At 36.1% G+C, this 19,945-nt stretch overlaps 1 protein-coding gene across 1 annotated transcript; it reads left to right on the plus strand.

The window, feature by feature from the left end:
- Positions 1 to 15,616: 15,616 nt before the first annotated feature.
- On the plus strand, positions 15,617 to 16,996 carry LOC149839061 (putative long-chain-alcohol O-fatty-acyltransferase 1). Its single transcript, XM_090003991.1, has one exon. The coding sequence runs from the start codon at positions 15,722 to 15,724 to the stop codon at positions 16,805 to 16,807; it is 1,086 nt and encodes a 361-aa protein (XP_089860117.1). The 5' UTR covers positions 15,617 to 15,721; the 3' UTR covers positions 16,808 to 16,996.
- The last annotated feature ends 2,949 nt before the right edge of the window (positions 16,997 to 19,945 follow it).

Raw genomic sequence — 19,945 nt, forward strand, 5'->3', positions numbered from 1 at the left:
ATCAACTATTCTTATGCAAACCATGTCAACTCCAATTGTCTTGCTTGTTGAGTTGTTGCCCATTAAAACTAAACCTCATTTATATGATACATATATAGTAAACCACGAGTGAAGGAGACGCTTGTGATGTGTTGTACCACTATCAAAAATCTATTCTTGGTAGAATGAATGATTGCTTCTAGCCATAAACATTTCATCTTCAATGACCTCGAATGTAGTTTTTTTACTTGGTTAGCTTTATTATTTGTTTAAGTGTCTTGCTTATCTTTACTTGAGTCCTTCCTTGAATTTGAATCTTTCCTTTTTAAACCGGCAATCTTTCTTCATATGACTATTTTTACCACAAACACAATATGCATTTTTGTCATATTGGCTCCTTAACTTTGATCGAAACTTGTACTTGCTACTTGCACCAACTTTTGGATTATCTTGCTCACTTGACCAACCTCTTGTTATGAGAGATTATTTTTTAGAATCATCCAAACAACCTTACGTAGCCAAGTGTAATGCCTATGCTAAAGAAGGAATTCACATGCATCTATCTAAGTATGATGCTCATGCTAATGGAAAAATGCATATGCATCTACCTAAGTATGATGCTCATGTTGTTAAGAAGTCTAATGATATTATAAGAAACCAATGATACGTTGTGGGAATATCAAGTGATATGATGTAAAAATGTCAACTGATGTGCTGTAGAAATATCCAGCAATATGCTATGAAAACATCAAATGATGTACTGTGAAAACATCCAGCAATATACTTGTGAAAATATTAAACAATGTGCTTGTGAAAATATCAAGTGGCATATTGTGAGCTTATCGAGTTACAACGATCCATATGAAGTCACAACATCATGAGAGTGTTGTGAATTTCTAAGAAGTTACAACAATTCACAGGAATGCTGTGAATTCTTAAGAAATTACAACAACTCAAGGAGTGTTGTGAATTCCTAAGAAGTTGAAGCAATTAACAGGAATGCTGTGAATTCTTAAGAAATTACAGCAACTCAAGGAGTGTTGTGAATTCCTAAGGAGTTACAACAATTCACAGGGATGCTTTGAATTCTTAATAAATTACAGCAACTCATGGGAGTACTCTAGATGTATAAGAAGCTACAGCAACCCATGAGGTGCTATGTATACTTGAGAAGCTACAACAGCTCATGGGAGTGCTGTGAATGCTTCTGAATGTATATGTAATGTGTAGGTGATTAGTTGTTGTTGATATGCAAATGCAAAGTGCACAGGTGTTGTTGATATACAAATGCAAAGTGCACAGGTGTCGTTGATATACAAGTGCAAAATGCAAAGGTACTGTTGATATGCAAATGATGTATGTAAAATGTGAAAGATTGATGATTGATGTAGTGATATGCAGGTGGCTGATGTTAAAGTGCAGATAACTAATGTGATAAGCAGGTGCAGAGTTGATGTGTATTAGATTCTAAAACAGATATAGAAATGTGACTTCCAACTATAACCGACCCTTTATCTTCCTCTTCTGGTTTTGTATCACTCTTAGGTTCTGGTTGTGATCACTCTGCTAAATAGGCTTTTCAAAGTCCTCTAATGTTGATGTGACATGCAAAGTTTCCCCTGAACAAGCAAAGTTTTTTGGGACCTTATCCTGAAGTTGGAAACTCATAATTGCGTAATAAGAACTCATTAGCTTAAATAACATGTTGAGTGTTTTTGACGAACATTGTCTGAAACTTGGACTCTGGTACTTGGAGACACAAATCACTATAGGTCAACACAGATATTCTGTCGATGTAGAGGAGCTAAATAATTTTCACAAACAATCTTCAGTTTGTGTCTACATTCAACTACTTCACCTCCACAAAATGCTTCCCCAGCACAAACAAAAGTATTCAGGTCTTCATAATTCTTCAAAAATTGATGAGTGCTTGTTGCAGATGCTGTTGAGCATGACAACAAGACAGATACACAACTAGCTGTCAGGTGCCAAAGGTTATTTCGACCTTTCTGTAGTGTTTGTATTGTGTGCATCCATTTGAATGAGCCATGGGAGTAGAAGAAGACCAAGACAACTTAGCAGGAATAGAATGATCAGAAACATTAAGTGAATGCCCAAAAAGGGATTTAGAATTATGAGATCTACTTCTCGGTTGAGCTGACTCCTTGCAATCTGAATCGTGGAAAGACTCAATAGAACTAGAAATATTTTCCAAAAGTTAAGAGGAGCAAATAGAGAGATCTGAATTGACAATCTTTTCAGGGATTTGTGTAGATCGACTTAGGAACACTACTAAAGTTTATGCAATCGATGGATACATCATCAAGCTAGTGAATTCGTTGGGAAAACAAACCATGTTATCTACACAATCAATTAGGTTTCCCTTATCAGTAGGACCAGAGGTTGAAAATTTTGGTATAACACCCTCATGTACATAAACAAACCTTTGCAAGCACATGAGGGCTAATACCTTTGGAGATGGGTGTCGTGTGAAGATATGCACAAGAATGGTAAGCGTATAATGAAAACACAGATCAATACTATCAGAGAATTGAATGCAATGAGGATGTAGAGCAAGTAAGATGATGCATTACAACATAATAGATGAATGACAATGGTAAACACAAGTAGTAAATCTATTAAGATGCAACAAATTAATGAGATGCAAAACATGATTAGCAATAAAGAAAATGTAACTCAAAATCAAAATACAATCGATACAGAATTAAAATGATTAAGGGAAGGTAACACAGCATAACAACATGCCAAAGAAAATAGTAAAGGGAGACACACTGAGCATTTACAACTGATGAATGTTGTGGTAGGGGATGCAGATGGATGTTGTGGCAATTGAGCCGATGCGAATGTCGTGAGACGCAGAATGATATTATACTGAGTTAAAACACACGGTTGCTAAGAAAATGAATGCAAAAATGCACAGATGATGCGGCAAAGGCAAAAGATGATGACGATGATGTTGTAATGAATAAAAAACACATGAATGTTGTAATGTAAATGAAACTACTATGTTGAATGTTGAATATGAACCAGATGATGAAGGAATGGGATGGATACTACTACAGAGGAATACTGAATTTAATAGCATAAACAGATATTCAAATGTAAGCCAAAAAAAATTGGTAACAAATTGGAAAAAATTGTTGGAATGTAAGCATTCCAATGATATTGCAACATGTAGATCGATGATGCTATATGCAAATCGACACTACATGGATGCTTGCCATTAAACAATGAAGAATAAATCAGAGAGCTCATGAAAAACAGAAAGAAGAAAAGAAAGAGAATAAGAGGGGAAGTAGAGAAAAGGGGAATGGAAGAATAACTCACCGTGTATAGCTTGGGAGGAGAGAAAATGGTGTTTCCTATATATGTAGAGGGCTGGACCGATCTTCTTCACCAACCAAGAAAAAAAAAATAGAGAAAAGAGAGAAAAAAAGGAGAGAGATAGATGAAGAGGGATCGTGAGATGAGATGGGGCCTGCAAGATGAAGGAGATGTATGCTTAATGGTCTCCCCTGCATCGGTTTATAACGGGAGAGACCGTTAATTTTTTTTTAAAAATGGTCCTTTATTTTTTTGAATTTTTTTGAAAAGGTGGTTTCTTTTATAAAGGCTTCTCAAAAAGAGGGTGAAGCTATTTTCTGAAATTTTTCTTTTATGTTTTTGAAAAAAAAAACTAAAAATATAAGGGAAATGTGAGGGATTTAAGAGATGGGATCCAGATAAGGTTTTTGAAAGCTTTATGCAAAATATTAAATTTGAATTTTTGAGGATTTTACAAAAAGAAGGGTTTTGTGAAATAACAGAATTGATTTTAAAAATTGGGTTTCAAAATGGATATAGATCCAAGATTTTGAGAAAATATCAAATTTGGATCTCGAATTGAGAAAATGAAATGAGAGAAATGGATCCAAATGGCGATTGGATCTGGATGAAATACCTGAGCCACACAAAAAATTGATTTTGGATTTTTAGATGTTGATTTGTAAATAAGAGATCCAGACTCAGAATTGGATTTGGATATTTGATCTGGATCCGAGATTGGGTCAAATATAGAAAATGAAGTTGGATTTCGGATCTTCAACAAAGAAGTGAATCCAAGAAATAATCAGAAATTGACCCAACTGCTCAGAAGGTGGGGGCCAAGGCAAAAAGGAATTTTTTGAAATTTTAAAAATCTGGGGTGTTCACAGACCCGCTTTGCAAAGAAACTGCCTACAACTTGCTGAGATACAATAGTTACATACTTATTATCGGTGTCACGTACTATGGATGACAAACTGATGTATTCATCTTCATCATGCCAATATTCAAGTTTAGAGAGGAATATCATGAGATAATCCTTCATTTGGTCATTTATTTGTAGTGAGTTATGTTAGGGATTGCCTGGACAAGTCATGGATTTCAATGATGCCATGATAAGCATCCCACACGGTTCGAAGGATAAGGCAGAAACCCCCATGATGATCTATCAGCAACCACTATGCTCCTCCAATCATATTTTGTCCGGCCATCCTTTCATCTTAGGGTTGATAATTCATACATAATTGATTTTGAATGGTGGCACATCATAATGGACTCATTCAATGTGTTGTTACATGGATTCCACCTTTCTATGAGGGCAAAAATTAGCTAGTCATTGACCTTGAAGTCACATAAGTGAGCAACTCACACAAGAAGAAACTCAGTTAGACATTCCTCAAGGTGTGACTCGAATTTGGTCAGCCACTAGAAGAACAAATTTGAAGGAGCCCCAGAAAGTATAATGCTCCTCATATTCTACCGTAGAAGAGATAAAAGGGGTTAGAGAAAAAGAGAAAAAGAGAAAAAGAGAGAGTTTATCTCACCAGATTGCCTTTTACCATTTGATAGTACTTGTAAACCAACCTTAGAATGTCAAAACACATGAAGACGTTATCATTCTCAATCTTCACCATGGTTCGAAGAAGGAAAAAGTGCAAAAAAAAATCAGACCAAAAAAGGCTTGTTCATGATCTTGAGCAAAAGAGGGCCTTTGACTTTAAAAAATCTTCGAAAAACCGCCAATGACATATTGATTGTCGTCAACAGACTATGATGTGTTGTCTGTAAAAGCAACAAGTCCATGAAGAGCCATCAACATAGAAAGCAAGTTTCTTAAAAAGATCATGGAAATCATGATGTGTCGTTAGCATAAAGTCTCTTAACGTCACATCGGAATGCCATGAGCAAAAGAAGAAATTTGGCTAACAACACAGTTTTGTTGTTAACATGAAAAGCAATTTCTTTAATGACACAGGTTTGGTTTTGTTGTTAACATGAAAATCAATTTCTTTAATGACATAGGTTTTGTCATCAGCAGTTGATTCATTAAGATGACTCCCTTCCCAAACATAAGTCTCTTTAACAATCATTTCATGTATTTTCATGTATTTTAGGAATTTTCTCATGCATTTTCAAGTATTCTCTCATGCATTTTTACATTATTCCATGCATTTTCATGCATGTCATGAATCTTCTAGTAATGCATTTCATGCATTTTTCATTTTTTAACTTGTATTTATTGCATGAACCCATCCAACCCTTAGAAAAGCCTACCCATGCCCCAATTTTAGGATCATCTGGTAGATAGATGGACATTAGGTCCTTAAGATGTCCCATAGATTGATGAAACAATCTAAAATCCATTTAACGAGCATGAAAACCATCCTAAACCCAATCTATTTCCAAAAGCGCATCTCTGAAATGTGCACCAACTATTCCCTTTTTCAAATAAAATGTCTCAGTCTTTTTAACATTTTTTACTTCGAAAAAACTTGTCTTTGTCATGTCAAAATCACTAGTCATCTTTTATACAATTTTAAGTGACAAGGAACTTGTTTTGTGTTTATCTGACCTCACATAGTGAGACTTTCTGTTCGCAATCATTGAGTTCAAGGAAAAGCCCTTGTTTGAAACAAGGTACTAGCTTAGTTTGCAGTTCAACCTCATTTGACCAGACCACTTTGCGTATATAGACAAGAATTATAGAGAGACCCTCATGTTGGGCTATATATGCGCCTTTAGCTATCATCTTGGATTCTCAAGCCGTCTATGTTTTTCTTAAATACAAGATTTTTTTTCAAAAAATACTTTGTCAGAATCAATCTTTTGTTCCTTCCAAAGCCGATATATCTAATTCTTTGTTATCGATCGAGCTTCACACACTCGACAATAAAGAGGGGCATATATAGACACAATATTTTTTATTGGGATATTTGTCATACCAAAACTCTATATCTTGTAGCCTATTCTCAAAACAAGGTTGACTTCAATATAATTTTTGGAATTTAAAATAACCTCTTTTAGGGTTTCGACCAAAAGAATAATTAAAGAGGAGATTTTCAGCTTTCCAATGAGCCAAAAATCAAGTAAATTTGACATGAAGATTAAAAGTTACAAACAAAACAAGTTTATAATTATTGACAACAAACAAATTGTCGTCAACACTTCCTTGAATTGTCATCATCATCCTTGAATTGTCATGAGTAGTGAACCTCTTTTTGGAGGTGATACCACCTTCTCCTAATGACACGTTTATTTGTCGTCAGGAGAGTGTTACTTCATGAATTATCATTAGCACCTTTTGTTGACGATAAATCACATTTATCATCAGCAGTTCCTACTGGTTTCAAAATATGCATCAATGACATGATCCTTCCAACCTTCTTTCCAATCTTAGAATGGAATATTCTGATTTCAAAACTTCTTTACAAAAATTAATCCTTTATCTGAGGCAAAAATGCATTGGATGAATCTCAACCCTTCATTCAAAAACTACCAATTAGGAGTCATCCATTATAATCTAGACCAGATCCAGAGTGGTGGATCTTAGATACGCTAGAAACGTATCCATATTCACTAGGAAAACTATAAATAAGGAGGACCACCCCCTATTTCAATATCTAGAGTCCAAACCTTAGCTAAACCCTTACTCTGCCAAAATCTCTATCTGATTTAGCCTAACCGACCTAACCTAGCCTACCTAGCCTAGTTAAACCTATTTTAGTATATGGAGTCCAAATCTTAGCTAAACCCTTACTCTGTCAAAATCTCTACATGACCTAGCCTAGCTGACTTAACCTAGCCTACCTGGCCTAGTTAAACTTATCTAGCTTAGCCTAGGGTTCAAATCATTTATCGTATACCCTTTTGTCGTGCCTATCTGAAGTGTTGCCCTTGCTCCCCCATGCTCATCAATAACGTAGGAAGGGTTGCTTAAGTCCAAATGTGAGATTTGGTCACTTTTTATTATTCATTTCATTTATTTGATGTGTTTTTATAAGTGTTGAAAGCTCAAACATTCTTATGTTTTGTTTGTTTTTATCTTTTTGTCAAGTCTTGGTGGCTCACGCCACTGAGCTTGCTTTTTTTTAGGATCCGCATACGAGGTACAAACACTCACAAGCTGCCACCTCCAAAAGAAAGATCTGAATCTCCTAGTTTGGTTGATCCCTGCTTAACAGAGAAGAAAAGGTGCACAACCTTGAAGAACATACCCTACAAATTTTAAAATTCAAATTCGACTTTTCAGACCCATTTCTAAATATTTTTAAGTGAAAACCCACCTTTTTGTTTTCAAATTTTTTTGGGATCCACAGAGTCTGAGTCTGATTAAGGCATATGCAATTAATTACTTAACAATACTCACCTTTAAACCAGCTCAATTTGCTTGTGTGCCAATTTTGATAGTAATATTTATTTAAACTAGAAAATACAATAATATGTTCGGGGTTGTATAAATTGTTAATGGGTGATAATGTAAAGAGACAAAGATCTTAACTTTGTTAAATAGGTAGATGTTGGACAACACAAATCTGAAGTGGAGATCCCACATCTGATTCTCAAGAAGATCCAAATCCATAGATCAACGTCCTTGGTGCCAAATGCAAGTGTAGCAAAATAATAAACCTATCTCTTTGTGATTCAATTTCCTAAAATGCTTCCATAATTGTTGGAGATCATATGATGATTAGATGAAATATGATCTCTTTAAAATATGTAAATGATTCACATTATAAATAGTGGAAACACACCCAGGTATATTTATGTAAACCTGGGAATGGATTTACATAGAAATCTACCCAACTACGAATTTATCTAGGAATATCTAATAATATCTAAAAAAGTTGAAAATCGAAAGGAAATGCAAGAAATAACGGAAACTTAAAAACAAAGAAATTTTCTTATAACTCAACTCAACTATAATGAGAGACTCTTATCCTTTCTAGATGAAAAATTCTATAAAGGATTTTATTCATTTTTGGAAGTTTTTATAAAAGATTTTTCTTTACAAAACTTACCTCCATTACAAAAAGTGAAGGGTCCACTCATTGGTATGAGTTAAAACTGTTAATCCTCAAATGACAAGGCGTAACTACATAAAGGTTGTGATTCATCCTCGAGAATTGTCATTATAAAGATATGAGTATGACGTACTGGTAATTGTATGTAAAGGACTAAAACATTGCAGGTACAATTTTATTTGAAACACATTGATACGATTTCGAAAAATATTGATATGCATTTCTAATAATCATTCATGCAATTTTAAAAATAATTGGTATGAGCTCTAAAAGGTCAACATGAAGTTTATACCTTCATAAAGATATCTACAACTTAAGATAGTTAAACATATATATGTAACTAATCATTATTGTATATATATTTTTATAAATAATAATATTTAAAAATCTTGATAAAAATAATGTCTTTATATAGTGAAATTTTTGTTTGTATGAAAAAATGTTAATAGAAAGTAGATTAAATTATATTGACACTCATTTATAATATAATAGAACTTTGTTTCTATACAAGACAATACACATTTCTCAAGTAATCAGGATAAGTTTCTTTTACCGTTTGATACTTTTGTTTATGGTTTTTGGGATGAATTTATTACCAGTATTACGCTTTTGTAGACACTCTAGTTTTGACTAAGACATTTCACGTCAAGAGACATATGCCAAAATACAGTGATTTCGACCCCTTTCAAAGTTATGCTAACTTCAACTTCATTATGCTCTGTCTTCAATTAATTATAAAAAAGATTGGATTATTGACTTTGGTTGTGCACATCATCTAAGTGGTGAGATTCAAAGTTTTCTAGTTTTTAAAATTATATGATGGAAATGATGCTATTATTACTGCCGATAAAACTATCCATCATGTGGAAAATGAAGGAGTTGTTGTCATTAAATGCAAGATTAAATTAGATGATAAGACAAAGAAATGCATCTTTGTTGGGTATGATGAAAGAAAGAAAGGATGGAATTGCATGGATCTTGATAGACATAATTTCATTGTTTCTAAAGGTGTTTTTGATGAGGTATCTTTATATTATGTAAAAGACATTGGACGTATTGGGTGTGTAGGTGATAAACCTAGCATCCATGATGAACTAGATAAAGAGGTAAGCTTGTCTATAACTCCAAATGATCCTTCCTCTTTTTCTTCTATTAGGAAGCAAAATGATATGGAGAGTGAAGTTGAAGGTCATGATAAATGTTAGTGAAGTAGAAAGTACACCATCTCTTAGTTGATCTAAGAGGCAAATTATATTACCAGCGCGATATAGAGATGGGAACTGTGTCAGTGTGCACTCTTGCTTCTTGTATAGCCTTGATGCTGACTGTGAACCCTCATGCTTTGATGAGTCAAATGATAGCAAAGAATGGGGAAATGCCATGGATAAAGAAATGGATGCTCTTTTGAAAAATCAAACTTGGGATCTTGTACCTAAACCCAAGGATGTTACTTCTATTACTTGTAAAAGGGTGTATAAAACCAAATGTAAGGCAGATGGAAAGAAGGTAGGTTGTTAAAAGTTTCTCTTAAAAGTTTGGTGAGGGTTATGAGGAAACCTTTATCCTATTGGCTAAAATGACATCAATTCAGGTGGTAATTTTATTGGATGCCTGTCAAGGTTAAAAATTATGGCAATTAGACGTAAAAAAGCATTTTTATATGGAGAAATTGACAAAAATATTTATATGTAGCAGCCACTATGAAATGAATATAAAACTCAAAAGGCCTTTTATGAAATAAAACAAGCCCCATGAGCTTGGTATGATAAAATTGCTCAATATTTACATTTTTGTGAATATGTCACTTCTACTTCAGAGTCTAGTTTTTCTAGTCTTTTTGTTAAGCGACATCAAAATTTACATGTCATCATGTTCTTATATATAAATGACATGATAATTACTAGCAATAATGATGAAGAGTTGCTAAGCTTAGAAGCAAACTTTCTATTGGCTTTGAAATGAAAGATCTGGGTGAGCTGCCATTTTCTTGGTTTGGAAGTAGAGAATGTTAAAGGGACTTTCTTATCTCAAAAATGTTACGAAGAAAGAATCATTCCATATTTGGAATTGAGAAAGGAAAGTCATGCTCAACTCCTCTTGATCCAAATATAAAACTAAGTCGAGAAGGAGGAAAATTACTTCCCAAACCCCGACCTTATCGTGAACTTGTAGGAAGCCTTATCTATTTGACCATCACAAGGTCTGACATTGCATTCTCAATTGGATTCATTAGCAGGTTCATGCAAAAAGTCACACAAGCCTCATTTGGATGCTGCAAAAAGAATCCCAAAATATTTTTTTCTCTACACTTGATATGAGACTCCTATTCAAGAAAGGGGGAGCATTTAATCTTGAAGGCTACACAGATGCTGCTTGAGGTGGTGACTTGGATGATCGAAGGTCTACATTTGGTTATGTCTTCCTTTGTGGTTCCACATGTGTCTCTTGGTGTAGCAGGAAACAAGACTCAATATCACTTTCTACAATGGAGGTAGAGTACATGGTATCTTCTCTTGCAGCACAAGTGAGTGTGATTGAAGCGGTTAATCGAAGATGTTTACTCTCCACTTTTGAAACCTATAACCTTTTGAGGCTTACCTCAAACCCATACTGCCACAGCCGAGCCAAGCATATTGAGATTGAACACCACTACTTCATTTGTGAGAAGGTGCACGATGGAGTAATTGAAGTAAAAGGGTTTAGAAGCAAGGACAATGCGGCAGACATTTTCACCAAGCCTTTTACAAAAGGAGAATTTGAGGTTCTTAGAGCCAAACTTGGTCTTATTCATTAGAAAAAAAGTGATTTTTTAGAAAAAAAAATATTTTGTAATTTTGAATGAGTGTGGGTCCCATGCACTTGCATCATGACACTTGCAAAAATCTCACACCTTCCCTCCAAATCCAACCCATTTGAATTTCAAATTAGCCTTGGAACCTTGAAACCAATTTAAAAATAACCTTAACCTTAAGAACCTACCAACCTAATTAAAACCTTTTAACCTTTCCAATGAACTCATTAATAAACTTCACTCCTAATTTTGCCCCCTTTCCAGCCAACCCACACAACTGAGTGTGTTGAGTGGCTCTTCTCCAAGTAATTTGCAAGTGAGTGAGAGAGTTACTTGGAGAGTGAGTGAGCAAGTGTGAGGGTCCTTCTTTTGATGTTCTTCCTCTTGTACTTGGTGTCTTTCTCTTGGTGTACTCCCGGCTTATGAAGACAATGAATTGGTAATTTCTTATCCTCTTCTTGTTTATTTGTTCTATTCCACTGGTTAGGTTGATCTAGTCTTAGGCTAGTGCAAATTTATGCACTATTTGAGAAACAGATTTTGAAATCCATCTTTCTCCACAACTGATGTAGCTGTTATACTAATAGACATATGAGCTTGCTGCAGATCATTTGTAACTATGGCTGCACATGGACCGAACTGAGCTTTAGCCTGGGCTTCACGAGCTTGGCTCGTCCAAAAAACAGTAGCCTCGAGTGCTCGCTGACTCGGTTCAGATTGAGCGATGTTTTTACTTATTCGGACCCACAACCTACTGAATGGTTGCTCAATCAGACCATCAAGGTATAGCGCTCTTTTTATTTTTTATGGAAACAGTGCTACCTGCATATCAAGGTATAATAATGTTCAAGTCATTATTCTAGAGTTATTAAGTTGGTCCAGGCTACACAGTAACTGAATTGACAACCATATTGCTGATGGTTATAGTGTTAAAGTGAGACGGTGCTAACATTAAAAGCATAGTAAATAAGACCCCATGCTGTAGGTCATCCCCAATCTCAGATTTAATGAGAAGCATAATTTTGCCCACGTGCCCGATCCTAATCACAGTTAGGGGTGGGCATCAGGCCGGCCCGGCAAGGCTCGGGCCCATTTAGAGTTCTGCCTGCCGGGTTTTAAGTGCGACCTGGCCCAGAGATGGCCTGGACCATTTATTAACGGGTTGGGTTTTGGCCCGGTTCTTAATGGGCTCAGGTTTGAAGAGCAGCCCATGACCCGGCCCATTGGCCCAATGTGAGATGGGTGGCCTAAACAATTTTATAGGTTATTTTTAAATAAAATTAATAAATTAATTTTTAAAATACCAAAAAAAAAACAAATTAAATAAAAAACATAAAATTCAAAATTCCACATCTGACAATGTTTAAAGTATCCAAATCAAAAGCTCATAATAATATTTTGTCATGGCATAACATTTGAACTAATAAATCAACATCAATTTTCCAAAATGACATAAAGCACGATCTTGAATTCTAATTCTCTTGTGCAACACAACATGGTTTCTTCAATCCATTGATATGGTTTAACCCATTGTGCAGCATGACCTATAGAAAAAGACAAAGCAAGAATATTTAAAAATGATTCCAGTTATTCTAATTAAAAGTATAAACCGGTCTCATAAAATTATCTTTTTCTTTCTCTTAAAATTAGTGTAACTAATTAGGCAAATAGTAAACAATTGACAAGTTTCCATGTACCCAACTAATTATCTTTCTAGTTTTCATAAAATTAATGCAACTAATTAGGTAAATAATAATAGTTACCAAGTTACTATGCAATTAATTAATTTCTTTAATTTTATATTATTAAATAATTAATAAATAGCTCAAGCCCATCATGTCAGCCTGGAAGCTCGCAGGCTGACCCAAACCCAGCCCACGTATATAACGGACCGAGTTTTGACCCGGTAGTTAATGTGCCCCAGCTTAAAACCTTGACCCAAACCTGGCCCGTGGTGGACCAGGTTGGCTTGGTCCATCAGGACAGTTGCCCACCCCCTAATCATAGTAGCCAAACTTGTCCTTTGCAATTCCTCGGGGATTAATTGACCCCAAAATTGGTCAACCATTGCATGCCTCATCAAATCAAAATTTATCAGTGAAATTACAAATCATTATTAATAGGCAAAGTCACATATTTCATATTAATACCTATAAACAATTAAATTTTTTTCTTGAGAGAACTATAAACAATTAAATCTTACAAGTATAAATAAATAAAACTTGTCTAGTTCTCTTAAAATTGATGGCACGTTAATATCATATAAAGTTTTGTTAAAACTATGCCACCCTTATACCCATATCATTTAAAAACATTAAATCAGTCTATAAAATGTATGACAACAAAAAATGTTGAGATTAATGATGTTTAAATTCATTCTTTGGAAAAGCCCTTTTTAAAGCACCAACCAAGGTTTTTGGGTGGCTAGCTATCGCTTGCTCCAACCGAGCATGAGTGGGGGAACTTCACTGAAAACTAACTACAGATCTTCCTTCGCTCTGACCCCTTCCATCCTTCCTTCTAAAGGAATGAATGCAGTTTCTTTCTTGGGTAAGGCCAAAGCTGTTCTCGCTGTCTTTGGAGTGATGAAAAACTTCCTGTCTCCCAACATTGCATATTCTTTCGATTCTATCAAATTTACCTTGGCTATCTAATCATTGACCCCAAACACATTGGTTTCTTTGCAAAATGTGTGGCAAATTGCTCGCTTGGCTCACGAAGCGCCATTTAAGGCAGATTGGAGAGGGGCACTTGAAAGAATCCATAATGGTACTTTGATTCTAACAAACGGTTTACTTTATCTTTAATTTAAAACAATATATATATATATATATATATATATATATATATATATATATATATAAAAACTCATGGAAAGGTGAATTTTGTATGTTTTATATTTATATCTATATTAATGTTGGATTTCTTACTTAATAGTTTTCTTTTATTATTATGTCATAAGATAATATCTTCTTTAATGCATATTACCTCCAAAATCTTTGTTTTTGCCCTCGTTTGAGAATAAACTCCCTCTCTCTATTGTAGTCATCAGTGCTTTGCCATATCTCATTAAGGTTCCATTTGAGTTGGAGGGCGATCAAGTGCTTAATGCACAATTTTTATGCAATCATATTGCACCTGATCTTTTCAGGTTCCATTTAGATATACACAACTCTCTTTTCTTCTCTCCCAACTTCGGACACAGCGGCTTGAGCCGTTGTTATGAAGTTACAAAGGTGGTTATGCAATGTATATATTTTTCGAATCACTGACTTTATCGGCTACACTTAATTAGCTCATTAATAAGGCAGTGACTGATCGAGAGAGCAGATAAGGGCATAACGAGTACAGCTGAGGTTACATTCATTCCCTGAAGGCACAATTATTTCCCTTGAGAAACATGAGAGTGGTTCCATCCACATCTTGATCAAGTGAGATGCGAAGGAGACTAGTTACGATCATATTGTATCTAACCCATTGTTCGTTATATTCAATCCCTATCTCACTTGGTAACCATGCATCTTACTTGGGATATGAGAGAATGGGCACACACACACACACACACACACACACCTCATCAAGTGAGATGCGGTGGTGATTGAATATAACCGGGTTGTTTGTTCATACACCGTAAGTGTTCTAGGTAGCATATTCTCTTTTTCCTCTTCATCAAGAATAAATCAGGTGATTTGTCAAATCTCAGTGGGATATTGAAGCAGCAATGGTTTATGAATTTTCATATCAAACCTTAATATGACTCGAGTTTTGTTTAAGATGTACAATTTTTTAATGTAAAAAATATCATTTCACCAGGTGTGAACTGGGTTTGGTTTTTCTTAAGGTAAATCCACTCAGACCCAAGACAAAACCAAGTACCAGTATCTCAGAATCCATGTCTGAACCCACTTGGTCCCTTGAAGATCTGAACCATTGACAACCTCTACTTTCAACAGCATGGATCACGTGCAATGTGATTGCACAAACTAATGTGCCGCCCCACCTGACTCTGACTGCATGACACCTGTTGTCGGGTTCCACAAAAATGCAAAATACCAGCAGATTACTCTCTCTCTAGGGTTCGTGGTCAGCAGCGAGGGAGGATCAGGTAAAATGTGACATTGCATACTTTTAGTGTGCTGCTGCACCTGAGCACCCTCCATCTTTGAGATACAGCCTGTCAGCTGTAGGGGCCCAAGCAATGATGGAGGGTGATGTTGTGCAGCAGCACACTAAAAGTGTGCAATTACATTCCACCTAATCCTCCCAATGGGCAGCAGTCAGCCACAAGGGGCATACATCCCTCCATAAATAGCCACAATTGGTCCCCTCCATCGCAACATGACTACCGATATTTGGAGTTTTTAAGAAGTTGAAAGGATCTGGTTAGGAAATTCTATGTACATTGCACCCATCGTAATCAGCCAGCCTAATTAACATAGCATACAATACAAATAACTGAGTACAGTTTAAAGTAATTTTCTCATCTCTTCCTCCCCTAAAGAGAGCCATGCACATGTATGTTTCCTCTATAAGAAACTCAAAGAGTTAGTGAAGAACCTCACAAAAATCACACCACATCTTCCTTCCTCACTCCGAAGCGCACAACATGAGTGGGGTGAAGAGCTTTGCAGGAGTGTGGATCTCCGCCCTCGCGGCCTTGGTCTACGTTTATGCAATCGTCAGCAGACTCCCCAAGAACATTCCCCGGCTCATTGCCACCCTGCCCATCTGTTACCTTTTCCTGAAACTCCCACTGCTGATCTCCTCCATCTGCTGGCGCTCCATGACCGGCTTCTACCTCGTTTGGCTCTGCAACTTCCGGTTTCTCCTCTTTTGCTTCGACGCCGGCCCCCTCGTCCACCACCGCCGCTCCCTCCCCCACTTCCTCATCTTTGCCACGCTCCCCATCGAGGCGAAATCACCTAGCTCAAGCCAGAAACCACACCCATCCACCAACCTACGCAGCTCCTCACTCAATCTAGCAGCTGAGTCTGTATTATTCATGCTCTTGTGCTTCATTGTTTACATTCAGGGAAAAGAGTTGCCTCACCCCAACATGCTCCCAATATTGGTGCAAGGCCTACATTTGCTGGTCGCCATGAACATACACTACGCCTTTGCTGCGGTTGTGGCTCAGCTTTGGCTCGGTGCCGAGCTGGAGCCGCAGTTCAACCGGCCGTTCTCGTTGACGTCGCTCCGCGACTTCTGGGGGCGCCGGTGGAACCTCCTCGTGGGGAACACACTCCGCGCGGCGGTGTACTTGCCGGTGCGGTCGGCGTGTTTGGTGGTCATGGGCGGCCAACCGGCTAAAGCTGTGGCGATGGTGGCTACCTTCCTGGTCTCCGGGCTCATGCACGAGCTAATGCTATACTACCTGATTGTGCAGCCGCCCACCTGGGAGTGGACCGGGTTCTTCTTACTGCACGGCTTCCTGGTGTCTGGGGAAGACTGCCTGGAGCGTTGGCTCAGGCGTGGGCAGCTTGTGGGTCGATTGCCCGACCCCCTCAAGGGGGTGTTGACTTTCACCGTATTGTTGACCACGGGGATATGGCTATTATTCCCGCCCTTAATAGGGAACAGGCTTGATCTGAAGATGACCTCCGAGGTCGAGGGCACCGTAAGATTTATAGCATCTCGTCTGGTTCGGATGGCCACCAATCAGATTGCTGCTCCATCAAGTGGGATTAACTGATATGTTAACTCCTCTCTTATGTCCATAGTGCCAATCGTAAAGAGGCTTTTTTATTTCTCACCTTCCATTTTCTTTTTTTTCTTTTTTGAGCATATATGTAAGGCCATGTAAATCAAATCGGTTCCAGTTGGATTCAAACATGACCCATCTTCCAGGAACGTATCTAATTCGATGAAGGACAGGTTCTGATTAGATGGAACTGCTCCAAAGATGATAGCTTCCTGCTACTTTTATCTCACAGACCCCGGTCTGAACCCCTTGCCGCCAAGATGCTTGTGGGGGCCTGGGCCGTCCCCTAACTCTAAGGTTTTCGCCTTGTTATTGTTGCAGGAGACAGTTCAGACGCATGAGAATCAGAGACGGTATTGTCTCCAACTATCAAGTCAACGTAACCTATTCTTTTCTTATGAGGCGTCGAGCTTTCATATATATTTGCTTCTTAGATGTTATCGTTGGGGATGTAGTTTTTTTCAGACCATCTTTACACCAACCCTAAAATTCCCAACCAGAGTTACCCAAAGCTTCTTATATAGGTGAAAAGCCCATTTTTTGAAAATTTGCTTTTAAAACTTGATGAAAATCTTGATTCTCCCATGTTTCTCCTAAGCTTTTCACACGCTTTATCTATTCCTCTTATATGTTTTCTCACTCTAATTTAATAAAATTCAACTTAAGTTCACAATTTTAATCCAACCCATCCTGTTTAAAAAAAAAACACCCAATAATCTATAGATTCATCATATCTAGCACTAGTCTCGTCATCATGTTGCTCAGGTATGTCTACATGAAAATACAAAACTACGGGTGATAACCGCAGTTTTTGTATAAATTTTTTACATAATCCAATATGACATAAGGCATAAATCTAACAAACATCAACCTTAAAAAATGTTAAGGTAAGTAAAATAATTTAGATATGTTTGTTATCATATAAGATACATAAACCAATGCGTAATGCATGAAGTAACTTTTATCTTTCTTATTGACACTTACTTTTGAATGCCTAAGCATGTTATTTGCACTCAATTTAAGTTTTCACTTGACCCCATTGTGAGTACTATTTACAGGCAAAAACCGAGGTAAAAGGCAATCTTCAGAGATCTATTATTTTTCACACACACAACTGTATTTTATTAACCTCATATGCATATGTTCTTTGGGGCGACATAAGGATACAATATCCCATATGACCAATGCTTGGTATACTAATAACACTTAACAGTTGAAGCCCAAAACTATACCATTTTCGGGTTTTAAGGTGACAAGTGTCACCTACTACCATGGACTAAGACAATGAGCAACCTATCGTGTTCTTAAAAAGCAATTCTACGGAGTTCAGTACTACCCTATACCTCATGACAACCATCTAAGATTCTGACATTCTTAGAGAGTAACTAAGGAGCAAAAATTAGTACACTGTTTGAGTATCTTTTGCAAATTTAACTTTCATGCATTCTTTTCATAAAGAACAATTTTGCATCAACAACATTTATAGCATGCACTCATGCCACAAGAGTTCTATCTAGCTCAAGCATGCATATCATCTAATGCATCATTTGGCTGAGTTATCTCTTCGTTTAGACAAAACAGTATACCCATCGTGTGACAGTTGTGTCATTCATCGTATATATCATGACAAAATTTAAACTTTGCATTTAAATAATTTTCTCACAAGATTATACCAGCACACAACATCAATAGACTCATATGTTGCTCAATAGTATGCCATAAATCCATCCAGTTCACCTATTGAATTCTCTAATGCATACAAGCAAAACAATCCATTAACTCGAGACTGATAGCACAAAAATTTACCTAACATTAAAACTATTATCATAAATCATACAAAATAATTTATTCTATGATATTTTAACTAAAGGTACTTACATTTGTTAAATTGATACCCTCAAAATCTCAAACCTTAACTTGTTATAAATCAGAAAATAAAAATTTTAGAATATAGACTGTTTTCCTAATTTTTGAATCTTATCCAATTGTGTCCCTTTAAAAGAAAAATTTGTCACAAAGTTTTTTATTTTAGGTGACTTGATATGTCAGGTTCAAACCCAACAAATTTCAGAATTAAATTTTATTCCAGTCAAGAGATAAAAATCTTAAAACACGTAATATTTCTATTACTCAAAAAACGTATCCCTAAAAACTAGATTTTGGAGCAACTTTCAAGATTTTTCATCTCCAAACTATGAGGAATCTACCTCTGAGATTTTAACTATGTGTTCTTCCATATCTAACTAACACATCTTAAAATTTATGCCATAGATCTTAAGTATTTTGAGGTATATGATTTTTATAAAATACTCTATCTCTACAAGCTTACAGTAAGGACAAAATATTTGTTCTAACTTGCAGATGATGTATCTCTCAATCCACAACTCATTCGAGTCTTGAATTTGATCTAAAACTACTTTCACATGTATTTAATATCCCTATCAAATTTCAAGATTTATAGAGTTGTGGTTTGGGTGAACCAGATTTTTCTTTCTAACTGGTCAGACTAAAATAACACCATAAATTCTAGTTTTTCAAGAAATTCAAAATAACTTCAAGAAATTCATCCAACAAAATAAAAATATGTTCACATCAAGAACAACATCAAAACAATTTCTACAGACACTAAATACGATGCATATAACACAAATTTATTACCTAATAGAAATATAAAACTCAAATCCAATCACTTTTCAAAGGAAAATGAGTTTGATTTTTTTTATAAATCAAAACACTTTTTACAAAAAAAATCTTTATTATAAAATTTATCCAACCTAGATCCTTATAAAAACAAGGTTTAATGCTTGAATGGTCTATGCTGAACCCCATACATGCAGAAAAATATAAAATCATGAACCTTAATGCGGTTTTTGTTTGGTTAAAATATCACACATGAAAACAAAGCTCAAATCATAATGTAGCGCTCCCGAGACCTATTCGAAACGCGAAAGAGATCATAGATCCCTTTTCCAATACATGTGGTTGCATCCTTGCCTCCGTGCTCTCTTTGTGTTTGTACATGCACGTACTCTTGCTTTCGCTACTGTGCGTGTGTTGTGAGTTACTTATGCACTTAAAAGGCTTGCTTTCAGTGTTTATGATTACCCAAAGCTATGTCGCAGGGGTCTT

Source organism: Nuphar pumila, chromosome 4 (genome assembly GCF_984573655.1).
Source record: "Nuphar pumila chromosome 4, dmNupPumi1.hap1.1, whole genome shotgun sequence".
NCBI classification, from domain to species: Eukaryota; Viridiplantae; Streptophyta; class Magnoliopsida; order Nymphaeales; family Nymphaeaceae; genus Nuphar; species Nuphar pumila.